Source organism: Psittacula echo, assembly GCF_963264785.1.
Source record: "Psittacula echo genome assembly, chromosome: 2".
Taxonomy (NCBI): domain Eukaryota; kingdom Metazoa; phylum Chordata; class Aves; order Psittaciformes; family Psittacidae; genus Psittacula; species Psittacula echo.
In genome coordinates this window covers 38,616,943-38,643,378 of record NC_137737.1, presented here as the reverse complement: position 1 = coordinate 38,643,378, position 26,436 = coordinate 38,616,943, and the positions used below count along the sequence as shown (strand labels likewise).

At 40.2% G+C, this 26,436-nt stretch overlaps 1 protein-coding gene across 1 annotated transcript in view; it reads left to right on the top strand.

The window, feature by feature from the left end:
* CUBN (cubilin) overlaps positions 1–26,436 on the top strand; it is a gene marked incomplete at its 5' end in the record, with an annotated part of 147,061 nt that overhangs the window by 8,776 nt on the left and 111,849 nt on the right. The window contains 16 exons of the mRNA XM_080609617.1: positions 2,235–2,361; positions 3,802–3,970; positions 4,726–4,857; positions 6,022–6,117; positions 6,671–6,792; positions 8,643–8,829; positions 11,810–11,928; positions 13,240–13,474; positions 14,028–14,209; positions 14,973–15,135; positions 15,338–15,528; positions 19,842–19,998; positions 20,629–20,807; positions 21,302–21,464; positions 21,712–21,928; positions 22,854–22,984. Of these exons, the coding sequence (XP_080465743.1) occupies positions 2,235–2,361; positions 3,802–3,970; positions 4,726–4,857; positions 6,022–6,117; positions 6,671–6,792; positions 8,643–8,829; positions 11,810–11,928; positions 13,240–13,474; positions 14,028–14,209; positions 14,973–15,135; positions 15,338–15,528; positions 19,842–19,998; positions 20,629–20,807; positions 21,302–21,464; positions 21,712–21,928; positions 22,854–22,984 (2,570 nt within the window). The remainder of the gene's footprint in view (positions 1–2,234; positions 2,362–3,801; positions 3,971–4,725; positions 4,858–6,021; positions 6,118–6,670; positions 6,793–8,642; positions 8,830–11,809; positions 11,929–13,239; positions 13,475–14,027; positions 14,210–14,972; positions 15,136–15,337; positions 15,529–19,841; positions 19,999–20,628; positions 20,808–21,301; positions 21,465–21,711; positions 21,929–22,853; positions 22,985–26,436) is intronic.

Sequence of the window (26,436 nt, the reverse complement as noted above, 5' to 3'; positions counted from 1 at the left end):
TGTACAGTCATGACTCTCGTAAGTTTTTTCCCCAATGTAATCCTTGTCCTCCTTGGTACTTGCTGAAGCAGTGCCTCCTGAAATGAGCTAAGACTTCTTCCTCAGTCATCCAAATCTTAATATTACTGCTTTTTCGTTGCACCCTCAGGATTATTGATTGGTCCTTTCCCCAGTCCCACTGTACTGTCTTCACAGTCTCCCTTCACTGTCTCACTTATTTCGGAGTACTCCCCAGATGCTAAATCCAAACCCAGGTACAGTGTGACACAGCTCTTTCCAACAACCTTGAGAACATTGTTGCTAAATTTTCGGGACCCAGCAACCCAGGTATCCCTGCTCCTGCTGTAGTGTAGTTACATTCACCAGTGTGAAGAAGGAAAAGGATGATATTTAACTTATCATCAGATAACACCAGGGGAAGGGCAGTCCTGGATTAGGTACTGTGAAATGGAGCATAATGCAGTCTTCAATCCCTCTTCAGATTCTTCACCTGCATGCTTCAAGCTGTAAGGTAGGAAGCATTGAAGTATGAGGAAAAAGAACAGGTATCCAAGAAATGCCTTCCTGAAAAAGGAAGACATTTAAGGAGGCATTGCATCAGTTGGGTGAAAGGCTGTGAGAGTCCCCAGGTCTATCACATTTTTGTGTCAGAATCCAAATAACAGGGGCCTCATCACAACGTGCTGTCAGCGATGGGAAAGAACCGGAGCAGTGCCAAGCAGCAGTGCACCACAATCTGGCTGAAGCTCCTTGCAGTGTGACTTACTTCTTCAAGCTGTTCTTTGAGCAGCTTCAGAGGGGTAGCAGGTTAATCTTTGTCAGACCAGGCAGGAGACAGTGCCATTGTCCTCCTCCTTTGGAGCCAGTCAGATTGCCTTGCTGTGTCCTTTGGAGTTGAACACGAAGCTTTGAATGTACTTTGAACACACAAAGGTGATCTGGTTCCCTGACCTGTTTGTTGCCTCTGTGCTTGCCCAGGTTGAGCTACTGCACTGGCAAGATGGTATTGGTCTGTCTGGCATCTCTTAGATAATGAACATGCTGTCTTACAGTACTGCAGACTGCAGTTAAGCATTAAGCTGTTGTGGGTTTTTGAAACCTAAGTTTATGTGAGTTGCTTGTCCTGGGTGCAGTGTTTAGTTACCTGCAATTGCTTTATCAAACTGGTGTTTCAGCTGAGCATGTGACACTGGCAGGGACAGTAGCAGCTTATTAAGATATTGCTCCAAGGTCCAGATCAGGTGCACTCAAATACCTTTTATTCAAATTCTGCAGATAAATGCTTTTACAGGATATTTTTCCTCAGCCAGCTTTAAAAGTGATCCAAGAAAGGTGTTCGCCTGCCATAAATCTGTGTGAGAAGCAGACATCAGCAGATGTTGCAGCGTATAACTTGCATCCAAATAAGTGTCTCACTGTCGTTTTAATAAAAAGCTGGTGAACTGACAGGAGGCTTCCTATAGATTTGTGTCCCTTTCAGTTGTATTTTGTAGCCTCAGATTTGGTCTGTGTGAAAATAAAGGACCACAGAAAAGGGAAATGTTTACCTGATGGCACAGAAGTTCCCAAATTCAGTTCCACCTCATATGTACAGTGCTGTGTCTAAAGTGTGCCCCTATAAATGACAACGTGATCTGCAAACCAGACCGCCCCAGTAGAATGCCTCCCTTCAGCCCACTACTTTGCTCTTCCCACCCCATGAACCCCAAATGCTTCCTCCTGCCCACTATGCTTGCGTGAGAGCTGGCCTACTGGTGGGACAGCTGCTGCCACGTGTTGAGGTGTGGGTGTGAAGGTGCCCTGCTCCCTGGGACAGCCCAGATGTGGCATTTCTGTGTTTTGCTAGGGGTAAAGGGTTAGGCGTTTGGCACCATAAGGGTGTCATAAACTGAAACACAAAGTTTAGGTGCTCTCTGACTGAAGTGGGGATTTCCAGGATCATATTCTGTTGAAGGCTCATGTTAGATATTTCCAAAGGTTGTGGGATCACCCATAGGACCAGACTGTCGTGGGTATGCACAAGTCCCGCGTGATTCTTGAGTCGCTGCTGAGCAGGAGCCTTGCTTCTGCACACGGTTATTAGTGGGGCTGTCAGTATAACTCAACAGACAGATTTCATAAGGAATACCACATAAATGTAAGAGTGGGGAATGGTCTCTTACTATGGCAATATATGATCTTTAACAGTTATATGAAGACATCATTTTGATTTTTCTGTCTGCTTTCTCCATTAGCTGCTCCTGTACTCCAGAAACCTATGGGCCTCACTGTGCTTCGAAGTTTGATGACTGCCAGGGAGACTCTGAGACACTCTGTGGGCATGGCATCTGCATAGATGCAGACAGGGATCAGCCCAACAAGGTAAGGAACAACGCGTAAGTCTCCTTTTACAGCACAACATGAACAAACTAATGCTGAGCACCGCAAAACTGTGTAGCACATACTGCTGCTGAAAACCAGGAAGAAATGCCACTGTACAACATAACCTAACCTCTCTATTGTCCTGAGGACAGCAGGAATGATTGAAAATGCTTTGTGTCTTGTTAGAGGTACTTGGCACAGTACCAGATCTACTACTAATTGTAAAGAGTTTGGGAATATAATTTGAATAAGTCAAAATCTTATTTGAAGCATAATATATTTACTGGTCATTATTTGAGGCATTCTAAGTGGATGGAATATTTTATTACTTAAGTGATTAAGAAGGACAGACATCATGATTGTTTTTCCTGGGAAAAGTCATACCTGTGGAACACTCTGTGGCCTGGGAACTGCTGGGGCTGCATAGCAGCTGCATGGCTGCTGGTTAACTTTGGTGCTCCTCACTGTCAGCTGGACTTGATCCTGAATTCCAGGCCCAAGGTCTTCCAAGCGTCTGCACTGAGTTGATGATAGCGTACACTTGAATGGTCTTCTGGAGCAAGCCAGCTCATTTTTTTTGGGACAGAATCTGGGTACAGGATGTTCACTCCAAAGGGACATATGGAACATGCCAGCTTTGGCTCTTTCCCTCACAGCAGCCCTCCAAAACTACCCTGCCAAGCCTTTTCTCCTTAACACTCCTATACACCCAAGCACCATTCCAGACAAACCATGTATTCTTTGTGCTATGCTATAAAATAACTTCTTTGGTCAATTTGTAAAAGTGTTCACAACTCATCACTTGTTTTCTGCCCATTTTTTGTGGAAGAAGCTTTTCAAAAGGGTTCAGTGTTGGCTTAACAGTGTCTGCTCCTGTGACAGTCAACAATAAAGCTCCCATTAGCTTTAATTGGACCAAAGCAAGATAAATGCTGAAGTCTGGCCATTAGTACAATTTACTGGAGAGAAAACTCTTTTCCTCAAATAAAACGTGTATTTGAAATTTAATGTCAGTGCTGCACATGGCACAGAATACTAAACAGTTTTCCTTAAAGAAGACAGACGAACTGATTTCAGGTTGCTTACACTGATCTGTTTACCCTGGTTAAAAAGCAAGTTGATGACTTTTAATTATGTTTATGTACAGTTCATAATTGCTGTTCATTTTCTCTGGGAGCCTTGGGGTAAATTGCAGGTTTCTTTTATGAACAAAATGAATGAGCCTGTTGTTGCTTCTGTAATCTAAATAGAGAAATTCAGAGGAAGAAATAGACTGAGAAAACTACAAAAGCAACTTGTAAAAGAGAATGTGCAAACCATGTAATGCTCTGAAAGCTTTCCTGCTATAGTTTAAAAGACATTTTATAAATTGAATTTCTCCTGCACTTTTCTTGTCTGTCTAACTGTCTTAAATATGTAATGTGATGTTTACTGTGGCAGCCCAAGTACAGCTGTATCTGTGACACTGGCTGGATGTCCCCTCCTGGCAGCCCTGCCTGCAGTGCTGATATAGATGAATGCAGCCTTCCTAATCCACCGTGTTCCCAGAATCCACTTGTGCAGTGCCACAACACACCAGGCTCCTACTCCTGTGGTCCCTGCCCCACAGGTATCATGTCCTTTCATACTCTCAGGTGGGTAGGGGGTAGCTGTAGGGACTACTGCCTCTTTGTCATAAGCACGGACACAGGATCCAGATGAGAGTAACTCCGTGAAATGCTTTGGTCTGTATTCTAGAGAATAAATGTTTGTAGTTTGTGTCTTATCTAGGTAACACAGGCTGTCTATTCTAATGTATGATTTATCCCATCCTAAACTAAACATATAAATAGGTCTGGTGTACCTTCATGTGCAGAGGTACCCTCATGTTCATCATGTCCTATTACCTTCACGTAATATATCTGCAGTACTTTGATATCCTTATGCTCACTGCCTTAAGGCAATATAAAAATCTAATTGTCCCCTCAAGCCATACAAGCTGTGATTCCTCTTCGTGAGTTGAGCAGCTGGTGGGTATAGGAGGAGTATTTGAAGCATTTAACCAGAGTTATGATAAAGCTTTTCTGCAGACTGTACTTGTGTGCACTAGACCAGAACAGTCTCCTCTTTAAGTTAAAGTGTGGCATATCCAGGGTACATTAAAAATAAAACATTCCTGCATGCACATCTCCACCCTGTTGTGTTTGTGACCTATTTTTCAGACCAGTACTAATTTTCATCAGTTACAAGAAGGACAGGTCTCCTCTTGTGTTAGTGAAGTGTCAAAAGTCATAGTTTTATGCTCTTTGAAAACATCTGGTCAAAGCAGAAAATGTAAAGGCCATGCATTTTCTATTTTGACATCTTTCCTGTGCTGCTTCTTAGGCTGGCAAGGAAATGGTTACAGTTGCCAAGACATTGATGAATGTGAAAGTAATAATGGAGGCTGCTCAACAGCACCGATGGTTCAATGTATCAACACAATGGGATCCTTCCACTGTGGGGTCTGTCCGCCAGGTAAAATGGAATTTTTTTTTGCTGATAAAACTATACAAAGGCCTAAAAGATGAAGATTCAACACATTTGAGCTTGTCTTATGGTAGAGTTAAGAAGCTGAAGATTGATTTTATGTAAAGAAGTATCACATACACAAAGCAATAATGTAATATAAAATGCACAGTACATGTATATTCAGACTGTTTCAGCTATTAATGAAAATTTTGTAGAGTGTGTCTCTAACAGTGATCCCCTGAAATGCATTTCTTTTGTACTAGGTAGCCCTTTTCTGTGTGGGCATCCATTTGATGAGGTACTTCCTTTGTAAGATTATTAATGGGAAACAAAGATTGCATAACTATGATAGTAATTTTGTTGCCTGTATTAATTGAAAGGATATCCTGGGTGCCATAAATCAGCCGTATTGTCTGTCTTAAAAAACCCTTGATATTTCATGCTCTGAATGCTGTCTAGGAAGGTAATATGTCTGTTACAGTACAAGTCATGCAGTGGAAGTCATGAATTACATCTTTATAATATGTAGTTTATGATTGAAAATGTTTTATGAAATGCATGCAACCAACACTAGAGAGACCAGCAGGAAAAAGCTTTCTAATTGACCTTTCAATTGCAATTTAAATGGCAGTGGACTGCAGGTAGTGAAGGCTCAGAGTGCTGCAGGGTAGAAACGTGGCCTTGGACATATTTTGATGTGGTGCAGTAGATCTCATCTCTGGCAATGCAGAGTCTGTGCTCCAGTGCTTTGCTCCTGTGGAACCTCCCAGGAGGAGCTGTGTGTTGTGTTTGAGACCTGAGGGCAGCTCTGATGCGCAGTGGAAAGCCTGGAGGTAGTTGTGGTTGGCAGATATATAGGGAGGGCAACACATGGTGACTGAAAGAGCAGAGCTTCTATGGACTAACTGAACTCACCGAACTCACCTGTGTTTGTCTAGCACAAATACAATTTTTTTCTAAAATCATGGGAGGATTTAGTGACAATCAGAATCCGTCCCTGCAATGGAGCAAAACCAGGTTTTACTTCAGTGGCTATCTCAACCTTTTTAGCTGCAGAGGACTATGATTTTACACCACAAATTAGTCTTTTGCTCACCAGATGATTGCTTTGATGTCGATTCTCAGAAAGCACCATTTGTTACAGACTAATTGTTATTTACTTCCGAACAGGTTATGAGGGAGATGGACAAACATGTACGCAGGTTGATATCTGCTCAATAAATAATGGAGGGTGCCATCCTTTGGCTACTTGTACCTCAGGTCCAGGTACGATGCTCTCTTACGGACTGTAAGTAATACCAATGTGAACCCTAAGGAGGGTTTGGTTAGGCTGAATGCACTTTGTAGCAACATATTTAGATTGCAGCCCCTTCTCCACAGTCAGTTTTGCCTCATCAAAAGGAGTTTACAGGCAGGTTAGCTAAAGCCATTAGGCCTTTTAACCAACACTGACAGAAACAGATTTAGGCTCCATCAAAGAGCAGGTTTAATCATAAAAATGTGGAGATCTTCACCTTGTCTCTTTGATGGGGTATTCCAATTTCAGAAGCTTTTACTATTCTTCTTTCTATTAATGTCCTTTGACTACTCCCAACATTTTCCATGAAGTTGATCTTGAACTCTCAGGTGCCCATAGCAAAGCAATAGTCAGATATTTCCATGATCGAACTGGACAGTGACCAGGGAATGTGTCAAAAGATAAAATAAGTTAGAATTATATAAAGTCTCTGCTTCAAAATGTCAAGGACCTTTACTGTCATTGGTATTGTCACTGTAACAAGAACTGAATTACTTTCTGTGCCGTGTCTCATTTCCCAAGGGTCAATACCATTTTGTTCCTGCACATCTGGCTACACTGGAAGTGGATATGGGCCAAATGGGTGTTCTCCTCTCAGTGATATCTGTCAGCTGCAAAACCCTTGTGCAAATGGGCAATGCTTGGTAAGTGATTGGCTCCTCACTATTAGTGGCAACATTACGCAGTTCTAACCAGCAACAACAGGGAGCCTGGTGAGACTGAAAGCTGAGTTCACATTTACTAGATATAATGAGGCAAGGTCAATGGGAAGCGGGAGATCAGCAGACATACCTGAGGAAAACAAGTTTCACAAAGTGAGTTTCAGGGCACACAAGCAATTTCATTGTGTTCAAAGTAGATGCAGCAGTCTTGGCGCTAACAACCTGAGAGATTGTAGCTGGTACCCCAGGCTAGTGATGGGATGCTGGTGCTGGTAGGGGAGAACTGATGAATGGCAGTCCCCTGTGGGACAGGGAAGTAATTTACCACCTTGTATCACACCCATGACAACAAAACCAATACCTCTGTTGACCTCAGACTGTCAATATCCAGTACAGTTAGTTATGTGTGCCTAAGCTGATGTTGTGAGAGCCCCCCTGGAGTCTCAGGCTGTATATATGGATATGGAAAGGATAGTTCATGGGGATTGGTTGTACTCCTGCTGGTAGCCAAGTATTTTGGACCTTAACTGACTGGTGGTGTGGATTCATTTTCATGCACAACAACCATTTGGTTTGTCCATATGGACACTGTGAAGGCCTTTTGGCTTCGTTAGCGATGTGTGCTGTGCTCAGGAATGTCCGTGCTGCAAACCTAGGGATTTTGATAATTCTGTTGTGGAGGATATTTGCGATGATGATTTTGGAGAAATGTTGACAGATGATCTGATCTAATCTACTTTTTCTGACTATTTAGAAACTATTTATTTTAGTCAGTCTATTAAAAAACATTACATCTTCCCCTAAATATACTCTAACATACAACTGTAGGCAGTCATGGCTACAAACTACTCCATAAAGATAACAACACAGTCAGATACTTCAGTAATGGGACTACAAGAACATAAAATGGAGAAACAGCAGAGCTACATTTGGCCAGTGAAATGACAGATAAAATGTAACATTCATTAAACATCAGAAAACACATTTTCACCTTCTAAAGCAGCATTCAGAGTGCTAAATACACATCAAAATCCTCTTTCATCAAGTTGAAAATCTCTGTTCAGGACACAAAGGACATGAACAGAGAATACAGAAGGAAATAGAGAATATAGAACATTGGTTGTATGTCATCAAAGATGGGATTGTTAGCGTGTACCTTGGAATACCTTGTTCTTTACTTGTAAAAACGTGTCTGTAAAACAAGAAGTATAAGGGAAGAGGAGATGCAAAATTAAAACAGTTAAATGTACAGAAAGACCTTCTTATAAGGAAAAGTTGTAAAGTTTGAGACAAAGAAATGGAAAAAAGACATGCAAAATAAAGAATAATGCAGAGAAGGCAATAAAATTGTTTCAATTGAATATCCCTCAGGGTGAAAATGAAAGTTAACAGCCCACATAACTGCAGTGCAGACTTCCCACAAAACAGGCTTGAGATAAATGTCTTATAAACCACTGTTATCTTGACTTGCTATTTATAAGGTTTAGATAATATGATTGACTTGTTTCTAGGGTGATTGTTTCAATGCCAAGCAAACAGTTCTCTGAATGGCTAAATGAATACAGATTTTGGCTTTTTAGGAAGTAATTTGGAAGAGCCCTGCAAAGAAATAACTTAATGGAAAAAGAAAGATCTAGGTAATCTGATGTAGCTTTAGGTTTATTTTGGAACTCACCAGTGACTATCAAGGCCATTAAATTCAGAAGGTTTTATTTCTTTGCTCTGATATCTCCACATAAAGTAAGTGTAAATACCAATCTTTCTGCCAACTACATTGATTCCTTTAGATGATTCATTCTCATTGAGTTTATTGCATTTTATTATATCTGTAGGCAACGATCTCTGGATATTTCTGCTTGTGTAATGTGGGCTGGACAGGCCCTAACTGTACAGAAAACATTGACGAATGTGTTAGCAACCCATGCCAGAATGGGGGGACCTGCACCGATGAGGTCAATGGCTACTCCTGCGAGTGCACGAGTGCCTGGACAGGACCACAGTGCCAGACTGCCCAACAAGGTACAGCCAGAACTTCCTCCCCAGGAGAAATGGGTCACTGGACTGCAGAGAGTAGATGCTTGGTATATATGATTAATACATGAATAAGAACCAAGTTATGACGGAAAAAAAACCCAGCCCTCTTCTCAGTGGATTACAGGTCCCATACCAAAGTTCCTTGATGTCAGAGTTTTCCATGAGTTTTGTTTATAGCTGGTTTGTTTAGCAGTAAGAGTGTAACAATTGATCTGCAGGCCCACTGGCCTTGTCTAGATGCCAGATATACTAAATCAAATCTCTGTTCCTGAGAAAGTGGTCTCGTAATCTGGTTGAGAAAGAAGATCAGAGACCTCATAGCAGCCTTCCAGTATCTGAAGGGGGCCTATGAGGATGCTGAGGAGGGATGCTTCATTAATGACTGTAGTGTTAGGACAAGGGATAACGGGTTCAAACTTAAACAGGGTAAGTTTAGGTTAGGTATAAGGAAGAAGTTCTTTACTGTGAGAGTGGTGAGGCACTGGGATGGGTTGCCCAAAGAAGTGGTAAATGTTCCATCCCTCGGAGTGTTCAAGGCCAGGCTGGACAGAGCTGTTGGCAACATGGTCTAGTGTGAGGTGTCCCTGCCCAAGGCAGGGGGTTTGGGACTTGGTGATCTTAAGGTCCTTTCCAACCCTAACTATTCTATAATTCTATGATATAAGCAGAACAGATTTACAAGAGAATATATTAATGTTTATTTTATGCATACTATTTCATTTGTTGTGAAGCCGAGATGGCCTGACATTCTTAGTCAGGATGGAAAGCCAGGAACAGTTTCCAAACTTAAATTTAATGAAAGAAATATTATCCACGAAAATGTGAGACTGAGTTTTACAGTTACTGCAAGGTTCTGTCTTTAACATTTCTTCTCAATATCACTTTTTATGTTTATTTGTTTGGGGTTTTTTTCTCATTAATTTTAATTAAACAAGGTCAGGACAGCATTTCAGTGAGCATCCCTGTGACAATCATCTGTCAGATGGCTTGTATTTATGGCAGGTTGCTGTGAAGAAAGCAGATTAAATTTTCACAGAATCTAGACTATAAAACTTGCACTGAGCCCCTGTGAAATATGGTTTATTTTAGAGCAGCCCTCTAAATCTGAAGGGGGCCTACAAGGATGCCAGAGAGGGACTCTTCAGCTGGGACTGTAGCAATAGGACAAGGAGTGATGGGTTCAAACTTAAACAGGGGAAGTTCAGGTTAGATACAAGGAAGAAGTCCTTTACTATGGTGAGGCACTGGTATGGGTTGCCCAAAGAAGTGATAAATGCTCCATCCCTGGCAGTCTTCAGGGCCAGGTTGGACAGAGCCTTGGCTGACACGATCTAGGATGAAGCATCCCTACCCATGGCAGAGGGGTTGGAGCTAGATGATTTTAAGGTCCTTTCCAACCCAAACCATTCTATGATTCTATGCTACTTCAGGCTTTTTCCTATTTTCCTTAAATATCTAACCAATAATATTTTATTATCAAGCACATATAAAAAATATGTATATATATATATTTAAACATTCATAATAGGAAGGATATAAAACCGAATTTTATCCAGTGAGAAAGTATCAACTTTTGGTTTAGTTCCTCATCAGGGGAAAAATAATACATTTTATGACATGTTAATTCTGGATGTACTTGAGAAATGGCGAGATGTTTCAGGTGGACACTTAGATTCTTTTCACCACTCATTGAAACAAAAATACTTCAGTTTGTTAAGAATCAAGTATTTCGTTAGCATCAGTTCAGCATTAAACTGGAACTGCTTGCTGTACACCATAGCTATATGTGCATTGTATTTTGGGTGCTTTATAGACATATTTTTCTGTAGGTTTAGGATTTCTAGTTCACAGCTCCCATTCACTGAATGACTCAGTGAGACAAGAGACAACAGCATTTCATGAGAGGTATTATCAGACCCAGAAATTTGACCAAAAAGAATAAATGGGACAATAAAACACCTGAAGGATAACTTCAATGCTGGACCACTACGGAGAAAGACAATTTTGGATCATGTTAGCTTCCAAATGTAATTTCACTGTAGGTGAAAAATTTAAAGACTCTGGAGAAATGTTGTCCTGGTTTAAGCCCAAGCCGTAAATCAGAACCACGCAGTCTACTTCCCCCCCCCCCCAACACCTTTCTTCCCTCCACTCCTGGAGGGACGGGGAGGAGAATCAAAAGAATGCAACTCCCACGGGTTGAGATAGGAACAGTTTAATAACTAAGGTATAACACAAATCACTACTGCTACCACCAATAATAATAATGATAAAGGAAATAACAAGGGAAGAGAATACAACCGCTCACCGACCGGTACCTCACCCCCACCCTGCAGTGATCCAGCCCTTCCGGAAACTCTCAGTTCTACATCCTGGGCATGACGTGCTGTGGTATGGAATACCTCTTTGGCTAGTTTGGGTCAGGTGTCCTGTCCCTGCCCCCTCCCGGCTTCTCCTCCTCCCTGGCAGAGCATGAGACTCACAAAGTCCTTGGTCAGTCTAAACATCGGTGTTATCAGCTCTGTTCCCAGGCCGAAAGTCAAAAACACAGCGCTGCAACAGCTACCAAGAAGGAGAAAAACTGACTGCTACTGCTGAACCCAGGACAAATGTTAAGGAATTTAATGAATTCTGAGAAAAATTAAATAAATCTGGAGGTAGCCTTCTGGAAACAAATTAGTTTATGGACATTTTCCTGAGATAGAATCAACATCTCTTGGCAGTATCCATGCATTCCAACTGAAAATCTTTGGTTTTTTTTCCAGGAACTACTTTTCTCTCAAGAAATAATTTTGCTCAGTATTTTGTGATGTCATTCCACTTTAGAGGAAATCCTGGAGTCTTTTATAGAAGTATCTTTCATCCTTGTTTTAAATGTGTATGAAGCTAGAAAGTTAGGGGGTTTTTCAAGTCTGTACAGTGATAGCACAAATTAATTAGTTTAATTTTCTGTCTTTTTCTGCAGTTTGTGGAGGATATCTCTCAGGCTCCAGGGGGACTTTCAGTTATCCTAACAACCCAAACAGCCAACGGTACAGCAGTGGAGTCAGCTGTGCTTGGGTTATCCAAACTAACTCCAGCAAGGTAAAATAGAGCTCAAGTTAAAGAAACCCTCACTCTGCAGGACCCTGCAGCTCATCAGAGCAAACATGACCATCTTCATGCCACATATTCCAATATTGTCGTCCAGTCCCCTCAGAATAAATAGCTTTGCAAAAAGAGTAAGTTTCAGATCCCTACAAGCCATCAGGCTCCTTACCTAAAGAATTTGCCTGAGTTACCTTTTCAGGCTTTTTCCTATGCAACTGAAGGTTAGAATTTATTCACTTGCCACCAGCTAGAGAAGGTGCCATTCGTTTATGATGTGATCTATGAATAGCTGCATGAGAAAAGCTTTTCTGGGCTCCACAGTTGGTTTGTGAGCTAAGTGACCCCACAAAAATTTTATGTTTCTGATTTCTGAGCACCAGAAATGTGGAATTCATATTGTCAATGGCTTTGTGTAGTAACAGCATTTGAATAAATAATAAAATATTTTGAATAAATTTTTAAATGTTGCACTCAAATGTGCATTCTGATTCTGATCTGCAGCTAACAGTTCTACTTGTGTATAAATAACAACTATAAAATATGTTATTTCACACTTTAGCACTTAGATTTCTTACTTGAGATCTAAATATTTGATCTGGTTTTGGCATTTCATGGAATGAATTAAGTAGCTTCATAAACCAGTGGTTGCTAGTGGTTTATACAGCATTATATATATGTATAATATATATGGATATATGGATCTATAATGTCTATCCTCAGCTTTAAGCCTGACAGCCACTCCTGTCTTCAGCAGAGCTATCTTAAAGCACATCAGTGAGGAATCTGAACATATATATATATAAAGCTGTGAAAGTCACTAAGTATCCAGAGTAGGCTTGGGAGACACTGTTTTATGTGTGCAAAAAAAAAGGATAATTTAATTTTTTTAACTGCCATGACAATACTTTAACTGTAGAGGGAATGAGAAATGTTACTTATCTGATGAGAAAACTTCCATGGAGAACCTGAAATAATGTATTTTATGCTGTATTTCAAGCATTTCACATGGCTTGAAATAGATACATATCTATATTTCACACATACGACAAACACAGGCAAATGGTCTCAATTATTAGTTTATAGAAATAATACTCCTTCCAGACAACTTCCTGATTGTAATTCTTTCCTTTTGACGCTTAAGATTCTGTAATATCTTCTTCTGTACTGGAACTTCTCGGGAAATGGCATAATGGCTCCATAGCTTGTAGATTCTCACAGCTGCATGAACACATGTATCTGCTCTTTACAGGGTGTCTCTGCAGATGAAAAAAACCAGAGTTTTCTTGTTTTGTTAATTCCCCTTAGATTCTGCGTATTACTTTCCCATTCTTCCATCTGGAGTCAAGTAATGAGTGTAACTCTGACTTCCTTCAAATCCACGATGGGCCTTCAGCCTCAATGCACATGCTGGGGAAATACTGTGGCTCCTCACCTCCTGCAGAGCTTTTCAGTTCCCACAACTCCCTGTATATTTGGTTCTACTCAGACTACACAGTTACAGCTGGAGGTTTTACTGTTCAGTGGGAATCTCGAGATCCTGGTAAGTTTGATGAAATGCTTAGTAGTTTAGCATCTTCGAAGCTTTGAAGCAAAATGAACTACTTACTTCCTCTGATTAGGAAACATTAGGAGAGGTAGGACAGTGTTTTACTAAGGAGTGGGGCTGAAATGTCACTTTAAAATATTTAAACTCCAAATTTTTTTCTGATTACATCTATATAAACCAGCTTTGCCTGGAATTATTATTAATTTTTTTTTTTTTTTTTTTTTAAATGAGAACAGTTTTGTGAAAGGATAAAACATGGACACTAAGTGCGAAGTACAGAAATTTAGATTAATTTTCTAAATACAATACCAAACACGGTGCTTTTGATCATTCTCCTAAAGATATTTCCATCATAATGTGGAACAGTTACGCTTTTATAACCAAGTTGCAGAATTAATTGTAAAATTAAAAAAAAAAGTAACTTGTTGGTTAGTTCGGGTTGATATTTGGTTTTGAATTTATTTTGAATCCCAAGTGGTACTTTGTTTTGACACTACTGGAGAACTCATCTGACCTGACACGTGGTGCTCTTCTGCTTTTCTGTTAGAATGTGGTGGTGAGTTGACGGGTACTTACGGCTCAATCAGCTCTCCAGGATACCCTGGTAACTATCCTGTAAACAGGAACTGTTTCTGGACCATCTCAACCAGTCCTGGCCTCTTCATCACATTTGCTTTTGGCACACTAAGCCTAGAACACCATGAAAACTGCAGTTATGACTATTTAGAGGTAAAGTGTAATTGTGGATTATGACAACATTTTATGGCTATGTTATTGCAAAACAAGGTATTTCAAAACTTTTGTACGTACAGAAGGGAAAATTCAGTCCTCGGTTGAAATGATCATTTGTACTTATTTCAGCCATCAATGCACAATCAGATACAGGCAATATAACAGAAAGGGGGTGAGAGCCTGCTTCACTGAAGTCAGTGGAAGTCTTGTGACTAAAGGTGATGGGATTCAGACAAAATACCTGGTGGGAAGCTTTCACTTTCTTACAAAGTTCAGTTTCCAAACTCCATGTCAGATGTCAGCCCACAGAGTATTACCATGCTAAGGTAAACTATTACGGAAAGAAATCTAATATTAACAGATTCAGTCTGTGACTTGATGTGTGAGCTTAAGGCATTTTGTCAAGTGTAATGGTTACAGAACTCACCAGTATCCGGTCATGGAAATGAGGAGCTGTTTTAGAACAGCATGTTCTCCAAAACTGTGCAATGCCGACCGTGATTTCAGGAAAGCAGTTCAACAGCAGATCTCCTGATTCTTTCTCTTTTCACAAAACTCCACCTAGGAACACAATCACAGCTATGCTAGTGGGTCTATTTCTTGGTTCCCCTGTGGCTGGAGGAAACTTCCTATGATCTTTCCCTCCACTTACCGTCTATAATATCTCCTAGGCCCCCTGAGATAACTTTAGGAGCGTTAGTAGTGTTCACAGTTGGCACAAATCTGATAATCCTAAATGCTGTTTTATCATTCTGTCTAGATTCGAGATGGTCTTCTTCCACAAGACCCTGTCCTTGTTAAATACTGTAGCACTGGGACTCCACCTCCACTCCAAACCACTGGTCCATATGCATGGATTCACTTTCACTCTGATGACTTAGTTACTGATAAAGGCTTTCACATTCTCTATACAACATCTCCTGGTAAGTAAAATTCAGTGCTAAAGGCTGGTCTGTGACATTTCCAGGATATAGCCAACACCACATGAATGGATGCAATTAACACTTGCTATTTAATAATACAGAAATCCTCTTTGATTTGCAGCCATTGTACACAGGCATCCTAAACTGAACGAGTTACCATACTTGTGAATATCTGAACTGATTTATTCTTTTCTTAATATAGCAGATCCAAGTTGTGGAGGAAATTACACAGACAGTGAAGGAGTTATCACATCCCCTTTCTGGCCTAACCCTTATAACAGCAACCGACAATGTATCTACATTATCCGACAACCAGAGGATGAAAAAATATACCTCAACTTCACCCATATGGAGCTGGAGAGTCACACTGATTGTTCATCGAATTATATTGAGGTGACTTCTCTCAATGGGTTGATATGAGAGGTTGATTACATGTGTGTACAAAACCATGCTGCATCATTTCTTTCCCAAGGGCCACTACAGAAATAGGTGTAGTTAAATAAAGGACTAACTATACCAATTTATTTGGGTTCAAAAGTCACCAGGGCTAAAAGAGCATGACTATACATCTGGAATGAAGCAAAGGCAAGCGAACAAGAAAATCTGGCTAGGTTAACAGTAATTCTTAATTGTCTATATATGATTAAGGTGGAGTTTGGACCTTTGCTAAGTGCATGCCAAACACAAGAAAATAGAAACAATGCCATAGCCACTATGCAGTGTTTTCTGGAGTCATGATGTTATTCAGAAAATCCTGTTCTGGCACAAAAAAGAAGCACATGATTTATGTATGTATGTATACATACAAACATATACATACACACACACATACATATGTACATATATGCATATGTAAAACCAGGAGTTTATTGTTAGCATAATTGAAATCTTACAAGTCTAATTCAAGAATTGTTTTCAGTCTAAACCTAATTATAGAAAAAATAATAGTACAGTTAGAATGTTTCTATGGAAAATGTGATAATTAGAATAGAAATGTTGATACTAACTGGGATCCACTTGAGGCGATTTTTGTGTTTGCTTTCACACCTAGCTCTCTCTTCACTGGTCTGCAACTTCATGTTATATCTGGATTTGCTACCATAGGGTGCCTTTTTGGGTTTCTTTGGTTTGTTTCTTGGTTGTTTTTTTTTAATGTCATCCCCATATCCAGTTTTGTCCAGTTCCAGGTCTGCACTTCTTTAACTGATAGTAGGAGAGGTTTGGCATGGGCTCCCAGGGCCCATGGGGGCTCCCTGGGGAGGCAAAACAGGGCCCTCTGCCCTGGCCAGTGATCAGGACAGCCCTGGACATCAGGCGCCTCTCTGGGGATGGCATGGACCAAGGCCACATGGGTATGTGGACATGCAGAGGAGCCTGGCTTATCAGAGCCCGTGGCCAGGAAGGGCTATGGGAGCTGGAGACTTCCCTGCTGCAGTGTCGCTGGGGTGAGGACTCGTGGCCCTGGGGGGTCAACATGAGGTCCTGGCCTTGGGCAGGGTGTGGGGGTCCTGGGGGAGGCAAGGATGTGACAGTGAGTCCTGATGGTGCCTCTGGGGCCTGACAGGCTCTATGTTGGTAGCCTGTGACCCTCCTCCTGTCATCCTGTCCCTCTTCTCCTCTTGTCTGTGGCCCGACTCAAAGCTGTCAATGTCTGTTGTCGTACCTGTATTTCTCCATACTGTCATAATACCTCATCCTATATGGAATGACTGCTGGGTACTCCTGCTCATATAAAGCTGTGGCTGTACCACACATAGGTAAACAGAAGTAAAACTGTTAGTGAAGGTGCTGCCACAACGGAAGCAGGTAGGAGAATCATAGAATCATATACTCAACTAGGTTGGAAAAGACCTTTAAGATCAAGTCCAACTGTTACCCCACAACTGCTAAGTCCACCCCTAAACCATGTCACTAGGGTCCCCATCTACATGTTTTTTCATTTCCAGGGATCGTGATTCCACCACTTCCCTGGGCAGCCTGTTCCAATACCTGACTACTCTTTCAGCGAAGAATTTTTCCTGATATCCAGTCTAAATTTCCCCAGACACAGCTTGAGGCTCTCACCTCTCGTCCTATCGCTTGTTACTTGAGAGAGGAAACCAGCCACCTCCTCTGTCCATCCTCCTTTCAGGTAGCTGTAGAGAGTGATAAGGTCCACCCTGAGCCTTCTGTTCTCTGCGCTAATCAACCTCAGTTCCCTCAGCTGTTCCTCACCAGACCTGTGCTCTAAAAGAAAACCCCGCAGCCCAGAGCAGAGCTGGGTCCCACACTGCTGGCTACACAGTTAAGTGGCAGTGCAGGTTTGGTTTTGTGTTTAATCTCTTCTTGATCAAGTCAGGAATAGGCTCCTGTGAGCTCCATGTACTTAATCTGTTTTTAAAAGATGTTACTGTGCTGACATCGTTCCCTTCCCTCCTCCTCCAGTGCAGAGACTTTGGTTGGAATGAAGTGTAATTAATTTCTGGAATGAGAGGGGAAGTGTGTTTAATGAAAACAGACAGCTTTTGTTTGTTTGGCCTAGTACTCCTCTTGCCTAATTGCTGGCAGAACAGCAGCTAAATTCACAGCAGCCAGAGAGACAAAACCGTTTCTGTTGAATGCAATTGGTTTGTATTAGTTCAGCAAGGCATTTACCTCACTGTTTGCGGATCAGTCACAAGCCGTTCAGTGTCCCTGTGTTTCTGCCCTTCTCTTCTTCCTGCCCTCTCACTCAGTGGCTCAGCCCAGAGCAAAGAAACAGGACCGACATTTTCTGACAAGGTCGGTGTCACTAAAGCACTGAGTTCTTTTATCAAGGCCTGATTTTCCACGTACGTGCTTTTTGTAATGAAGTTCAGTTAGGGAGGTAGCTTTTTGGTGCTTAAGGTACTTTAAAAGTCACTCTCTGACAACTGTTTTGTCATTTTGAAAAGGCGCAGATTTTTCCCTTCCCTGGTGATACCAGGAAACCTTCAGAGTTTCCACAGGGACCAGACACAGCTCACGGCCACTTGCTTAGGGAGGGATGTTTAGTCTCTTACTAAGGAAGGAACGGCCTGGGAGCAGGGATCTGCAATAAGAAACTAGAGACAATAAAACTTATCTAAGAAAGACTGAGGCATGGTGCTGCAGAAGTAAGGTGTTAGCCAAGACAGCTTCTTTTCCATGCCATTCTTCTAGCTGGCAATAAGAGACATTACTGACATACTTTAATGAGCCTGTTATTTTTAACACTACTCACTGGGCTTTATAAACCAAAAATGTAAGGAGAATTAGCTCAAGAAAAAAAATATAAACTCCTGCGAACCATAGTTATGGAAAATTTCACTGCTGTCCAAAGGTTTTCTAAGTATTCCGTCACAAATTCTGATCTCAGTTGCTGCGCTGTAAATCAGAATAATTCTGTCACCTTAAACTCAAGTTCCAGGGAAATTAAATACATCTGTTAGTCAGAAAGCCGTCTCACCAGCTTGAGATTGCCAAAGCTGGGCAAGCAGGCCTGCCACTGCCACCTGCTCACCACAGGCTTCCCTGACTTCTTTCATCCTATGGAGGAATACAGCTGAGGAAAGAGGTGATGAGAGGGGCCCTGAAAACTGGATGTCTCTGTCTTTGGCAGTGCTTTCACTGGAATGATTTTTTTTTGGATGAATAGCACATAGGTGCATTTAAAAGCGGCTCCAGCTCCATGTGCTACCACCACTTTTACAGCAGAAAAAAGCTGGTTTATTTTTAAGAGAATCTTTGGGAGGAAAAAAAGCACTTATTTGCTTGGGTAAATAGCAGAGGACCTGTTTTTTCGGACTTCATCTTGTTGGCTGCCCTCTTGGAATTAGATGGGCACCTCAGAGAGTGTTCAATACTCCTTGGCTATACCAGTGCTTTGCCTGGTCCCTTGGATGCACCTATTCTTACAGTCTGTGGGTTCAGGGCCTGAAGTTCAGATATGCAAATGCCTCTTTCTCTTCTAGTACCCTTGATAATCAAGTTTTATAATCAACTTCTGGGAAAACACATAAGATACATTTCTCTCCTTTGATTAGCAAATTGATCGAGGTCAGTAGAATGGCAGGGCAGAAGGTAAAAGCTGGAAGTGATTCCCTTCATTACCATTATTATGCATTGGACCCTTCAGATAAAGTAATAGAAAGATGTCAGTATACCTCTTTACTGCTTTGGGAACTCAGTGTTGCATCTCCTCTAAGTGGGCTGTCTGGCTGCATCGCTGTAAGGGTATGACTGGACATGTCCTTGTTCTGGAGAAGTGACATTGAAAAATCACTAGAAGCTTCATGGCCAAAACAAGAAAATCACAAATAGCACCCCCCCCACCCCCCTTTTTTTTTTCTAGCAGATTTTAGTGCTGGCAAAATTTTCATAGCTATCACTGGTGAGCACTTTACCTGTCACTTTCATGCTAAAGGGGTCACTTTTGGCAGCAAATAGTGTTAAAGCTGTGGTTCACAGAGAAGACCCGTTTCATCTTTGTGTCCTGTGATAGTAACGTGTATGTCTTCTGTGCTGATCATCCAATCTTTCTTTTGAGCTCTTGTAAATCTTGTTCTTATGCCAATTACTACGATGGTTCTTTTTCTCTCTCATAAATAAGTAAACTAGTTACTCCTTTTGTTGTTTAGGATCCTTAGTGGGATTATAATTTTGTCTGCTTATCAGATCCCAATGCTTTTCTGGTCTGATGTTTTTCTTTTTTTATTTTCGATGACTAGGTTCGAGATGGTGACAATGAGATGTCTTCTCTTATTAGCAGATTCTGTCATAGTACACTCATGTCTCCAATCACTTCTACTGGCAACAGTCTCTGGATCAAGTTCAAGTCTAACGCTTCTGTGCAAAGGGCTAGCTTCAGGGCCATTTATCAAGTTGGTAAGAGGAACTGGTGACTTGCACAATGAACTGATCTGTAATTTGGACATTTTCAGCCATTTCAGTGCTATATTATCCATATGATGGGTTTAAGACAGAATTCAAAAGAAAGAAAAGAAAAAAATAGGGTCAATTTATTTATTTATTGTTACTTTTGGAAATGCTAAGATGATGTCTGAAGTAGGTCTGTTGTAGGCACTCCTAGCATGCTTGCTGGGAAGTGCACCCCTCATTGCTTCTATTAATAATAAATCACTTACTGCTAGCATACCAAAGATGATAGAGCTATAATTCTGACTAAACATTTTTTACTTTATATCTTCCTATATTTCAGTTCTTAATCACCAGCAAATCTATCTGTGTTTTTGAAAGAAATGAGTCAAATCCGTTAGTTCTCATGGGACGGTTTGATTGATGGTATCTGTAGATACATGTTTATGCTATACATGTAGCAATATGTTATTTTAAATACATTTTAATACTAGTTGGATGATAGGTAGTAGATGCTGTGAGAAGATAGGTTTTTAGAGGTGGTTTTCGTCTAATTTCATAGTGATATTTATAGACATCACGTTATACGTTCCTTGAAACTATTCTTCACAAGTACTTATTCTTGGTGTCTCTTGGCAGCCTGTGGAGGCTCCTTGTCTGGAACAGGCACCATCCATTCACCTTACTACCCCAGGATGTCCCCTCACCCAAAGACCTGTGAGTGGATCATCTCCCAGCCAGCTAGCAAAGTGGTGATTCTTAACTTTATTGACTTTGACATTCGAAATACAACCACCTGTGACTCTGACTACATTGAGGTAAAGAATAATACACATATACTATGAATGGTAGATAGATTGCTATCTGTATATCCATTCTCATAGTCCTTTCCACCAAACCTGAACTGCTTGACAGGCAAGCACTTCTTCCAGCAGTTATAGAAGCTCTTCCAGGTTCCAGGATCCTAAACCTTTTCTTCGTTCTCTGAAGATCGCATGACCAGTTTCATAATCAGAGACAAGTATCGGGTGTTTTTAAATAGACAGACCTGGTTTTGGAGGTTTATGTACTGCTTACTGTTGATGGTATAAGATCTCAGCTTTTATTCATGTGACATGCTTTGTGTGGGAGAGTGCTTCTCTGGCAGTCATAAGGTTGCATTGTATGTGCGTATAGTAGAATCCATGCTGAGGAAAGCGTACGATTTGACTTACTAAGGGTCTCCTTCATATGGTTCTTATGAATTCATTTATGCTTAAAACTTCAATATGATAGAAGTTTGTATGGGATTTTTTAATGCATTGTTCTTCAGGTCAGAGATGGTAACAGCATAGATGCTCCTCTTTTGGAAAAATATTGTGGTACAGCTGTACCATCTAGAGTGCAATCTACACGGAACAATCTCTATATCAAATTCAGAGCTTCCTCTTTTTCCAACCTTGGCTTCAGAGCCGAGTACTGGCCATTAGATACAGGTAAGGATTTTTTTTTATTGTTTTCTGAGTAGCATGTTGGGACTCACCAGATTTTCCTGTACACTGAAAACAGCTGGCCATCAAGTTTTATGATGGTGTGATGGGAGATAAACTGTGAGTCAATTACTGTGTGGTATGCTTCGAGGAAAAAAAAAAGACTATGAAATTTTAGAAAGAGAAAAAATTTTGTAAGTGCCTAACTTTTTTATAAACGTGTCATTTAACCTGATATTTTAAATCTCTACAGTATGTGGAGAGATGCTTACTGAACCGGAAGGAACCATTACAAGTCCTAGTCATCCAGATGTCTACCCACATGGTATTAACTGTACCTGGATCATCAACATTGAGCCCAGCTACCTTATCCGCCTGACTTTCACTTCTTTTAACTTGGTGTTTGATTATGATTGCAGAAGTGAATATCTTGAAATATATGACAACATCACTGCTGAAATATTGGGAAGGTGAATATGTCCGTTAGCCTACTGAGCTGAATTACTGTAGAGTGAGCACTGTTCTGTAGGTCTTGACATCCAAGGTCAAAGCAGCTTGCCTTCTTTGATCATGGAATGAGAAGAACATTTATTAAATATTATACTGAAACTAACTTGCGTCAAAAGGGCAGCTTTTTTAAGGACAGGTTTCAATATCTGGCATTGTCCGTGCCATTAACATTTTGATTTAGGGGAAATAAATTCATAAGCATTAATATATCTGTGCCCAAGGAAAGATGTGTTGTGAAACACTTGCAGACGTGAAAGAAAGATTATTAGAAGATTGTGCACTTGGATCTCAGCAAAATCTAAACCAAAATCTGCGTTTTATAGGAATTTGTTTTCACTTTCTCCTGATGTATGATTTTCTCTTAGAGAAGAATCTTTTCTTTTTTTCCCATTCTCCAGTTGGGGTATACACAGGGTTTTCTTGCCACCCTAGAAGTCAAGAACATCTGTACTACTTGGGAGTAATATTCAGATGCAGCTACAGACTGTAAAGTAGTTGGCTGACATGGCAGTATTTTGGAAAATAAGAAGTAAACGACTCTTATAATGGAGAGTCTTTTGCACACTTAGTCTTTGGCCAGCCACTCTGACTCCTACAAAAGAAGAGAATATGTTGTAGGTATGGCGTAGAATAATTTCAATGAGTTTGGCAACTTGATGAACTGTTTCTTCTCTGATTTTGCCATAGGTTAGACTTGTACCCTTGCTCGTACATGTGCTATTTAGTCCCATGACACAGGGTATATGGCTGGGATCTGTGTCATACAAAGGAGAAATTTGTGTATGTGTAGCTGTTCAAACTTCCCAGGAAAGCTGAGTCCCCTTCCAGTAATACAGATGTTTCATAAAGTACTGCTATTCGATCTGGGGCATATTTTTGCTGCAGGTACTGTGGAAGATCAATTCCACCATCGCTCACTAGTGGCGGCAACATCATGACGTTGTACTTCGTGATCGATCACAGCGTTGCATCTGAGGGGTTTTCAGCTAATTATATCTCCCTGGATGCATCAAAAGGTAATATGTCAGTCTGTTCGTTATGCAAATTAAACGTTTTCATCTGTCACTGTAAATAACCTCTATGTGAAGCAGAAACATTATTTTCTGTGTTAACAGAGGACTGCTTGATGCCTCTTCTACCCTTTCTTATTTATTCTGCTTTATTCACAAGCTTTTTCCTCCTTAGAAAAGCAGAAAGCAGTTTCTATGAGCAAAACTGCTGTTTTCTTTAAAAAGCCAGTAAGAGCTGACATGGCAGAACTACATTAATTATTTAGGCAAAATATTTTCTAAATTTGCTTTGTCCATTCTGAGCTGAGTATGTGTGATCTAGGAAGCTTTGCTACTGTGGACAACTCACTTGTGTGGGAGACTCTCAGGTGCCATAAAATTAATTCAGTCGCTATTAAGATTCAATATTGATGATAGGCAGAAAAGGTCATATAGGATGAAATTTGATAAAGCAGAAAAATAACCCGAAAGCACAAGCTGTCTTTCTTTTCATTACAACAGAGTGCCATGATACTATCTCCACCAGAGTTCAAGGCTCCTGTTATGTCTTAAATCTGTTCTGAGTATTGCCTTTTAAGAGGAAAAAAACTACTGAAGAGAAAAAGGGCCATTCATTTCCTTAGTTCTCTGCACTTGAAAAAGCAACCTCTTGGGAAAAGACTGTAACTGCCAGTTTCATAGACCCAATAGCCATGGGTCTGCTATTGCTCCACTCAGATCTTTTATTATCTTTTTTATTGCTGCACGCAGATCTGTAGTAAAAGAGGGACAAGTTTTAAGCAGAATTAAACTGCAGAAGACACAGAGTAAGACAATGAAAAAAAAAAAGTAGCTGGGTTACTTGTGCATTCATCATTAATCCGTTTCTAGGTGGTTTGTGTGTATGAGTGCAGACTATGAGCGATTTATTAGATGAATACCCGAAATTCGTCCTACTTATCTATGCAGCCATAAACTACCAACAGCTGCTCCTTGTTTGCCCTTAGTTTCTTCAATAATTTATTTTTTCCTACTTTCTGAGTTTCTCCAACCTGTTTAAAATCAGAAAAATTTCCAGTTTCTGCCTTGTGAAATATAACAGCTTTCTTGGTGACACCTTGGAAAATCTGGCTATTATTTAAACTCTCAAGCATGTGTGTAGGTGAGAGTGGTACAGATTTTGCCACTATGTGTTTATTCACTGTCAGATAACTTACAAATCCAAGTAATCAATTTTCTCAGCTGCATTCATTCATTGAGTTATCTGGCATGAAAACCAAAAAGCCAGTAAAAACAATTAAGATTTAATGAGAACTATTCCAAGGAGGAAGTTTCTGTTGGTTAGAAAGTAATAGGCCAAACCCCAAGTTCTACTTTTAAAAAATCTTTCCAAGAAAGACTCTGTAGTTTAAAACCTGAGTTCTTACTTGTGGGAAATTGTGAAATTGACAGCCTTATAAAATCTTTTATGATCTTGTTTTTGCAGGTGCAAACTAACTTCTGCAAATATGAGATATTTTTCTTTTTACTTCAGATTAATATTTCATGGGTAGGTTTGGTTCCTTTCTAACTGTTCTTGTAGCAGCTCTTCTCACAGCTCATCAAGATCAAAATATTCTTTACTCAATATTAATCTCTATTTCTGTCTCTGTGTAACTCATCTGTTTCTCTGGTTGTTAGTTACCTCAGTGCTGTCCAGCTTTGCTGCTCTGCCTCCTCTCTTCCATATTCCCCTCCTTTAGCACCACCGTGGTGGCTGGATTTTCTCATCTTTTATCCAAAACAATGCTGTATGCATGATGCAAGGTTCTAGCTGCATCAACCCTGTCCCTGGAATGGTTTCAAACTGTGCCTTAAAAATGCAAGTCTTTTCTCTTTAGTGTTGTCAACAACTAGAAACTGTATGAAGTGTTTATATGAAATTAGAACTATATAACACCTTTATCCAAACTCTAAACAACAGGCGTGATTTTCTTTTCCCATAATTGACACATATATCTCTACTATTCTTCAGTTAAACAGGTCTAACTCTCAATTACTCTCACTTAAACCTAGAACTATGATCTCTAGAATAAATGCTTTTTCATTTCAACCACTGTAGTTTGTATAAGTATGGCAAAGAAGCAGGTAACTACTGAAACTGAGAGTAATAAACTTATGGAGAGGTTGAAACTATGATCTATTTTCTTTGCAGAGGTTTGTTTCTTTTGGTCTCAGCACAAGCATAGCAGTATTATGAAGTTGTCATAAATACTGGACTGCTAACATTTGTTTGTTTTTAATTAAGAATAAAGTGTTTTGAAGCTTCTATGGCCTGAGAGAAAGCAAGCAGATGTGTGTATGTGGACTTTGCTGTGAGAAGAAACTCCCCACTTCCCTGAAATCATATCAAGTTTAGTTTTCCCACCGAGAGATGTTTAGGCCCGGTGTTCATCTTACATATATCCAGTTACACTAAGGTAGCAATTTGCTGAACATAATCATATCTGAGAGATTTACCAAAGCTATATAGAGGTGGGGTTTTTTTCTTTACATCTGCTGCCTATTTTCATTTTTCTGCTAAGGAAAATATGGTACTAATAATGTTTCTTGTGCAGTAAGACTCTTTCATATTTTTGAGCTATGGTTTCTTAGGCAGCTAGAGTGTAACCAGTATCAGAACTGGTCAAAGCTGTTCTGGTTCATATTAGATATTTCAATAGGCTTTTGCCTAGGGTTATTTTACAGAGAATGAACTGTTGACAAAATTGACAAGATTATTTAAGGGAATGAAAAAATAGGAGTTAAAAAAGAAGGATAAGTAGGAGTGAAAAAGTATTATTATGTAAAACAGATTTTTTTCTCCCTGCATCTTAGCAAACAGTTTTTGTTAGGATAGTTTATCTGTGATACATTAATTAGTTGAAAACTAGCCTAAAAATAATGACAAAGCTCTATTTTCTGGCAAAAAATTTGAATGTCTCAAGATACAGCCATGGCCATCATCCATGAAGTGCAAATAGTTGTTTTAACACTCTGCCAAGTAGTAGCCGTGCATAGCTTGTATGGCAGCAATACAAATGGAATCCTTCAGTAAACATGCCCATGTGATACACAGTTGTTTAAGTGTATATTGCCCACTGAAATTATCTGTGCCTCAAATGCTTAGTTGTTCTCTGTCTGTCTTTTAAAGGGGAAAGTCACATAGAAAAGAAGGTAATATTCTGAGTTATTTCCTAGAGTCCAAGTCTCAAATACCAGGTAGATGAATATCACAACAGCCACCTAAGTGTTAAGTTAGATAGATTTTAGGCTTTTCCTTTGCCCATCTTGGCTGGCCACACCACAAACAATCCATGTAGAGTTACTGAAAAATCTTTGAAAGGGCTCAGGGTCTTGAAAGATCCAGGCCACAATTTTCTAATAATAATAGCACTTGAGTCAGTGTATGTGTTTTATTGTCCTCAACTTCTTCCCCTCAACAAGTAATTGGGAATTTA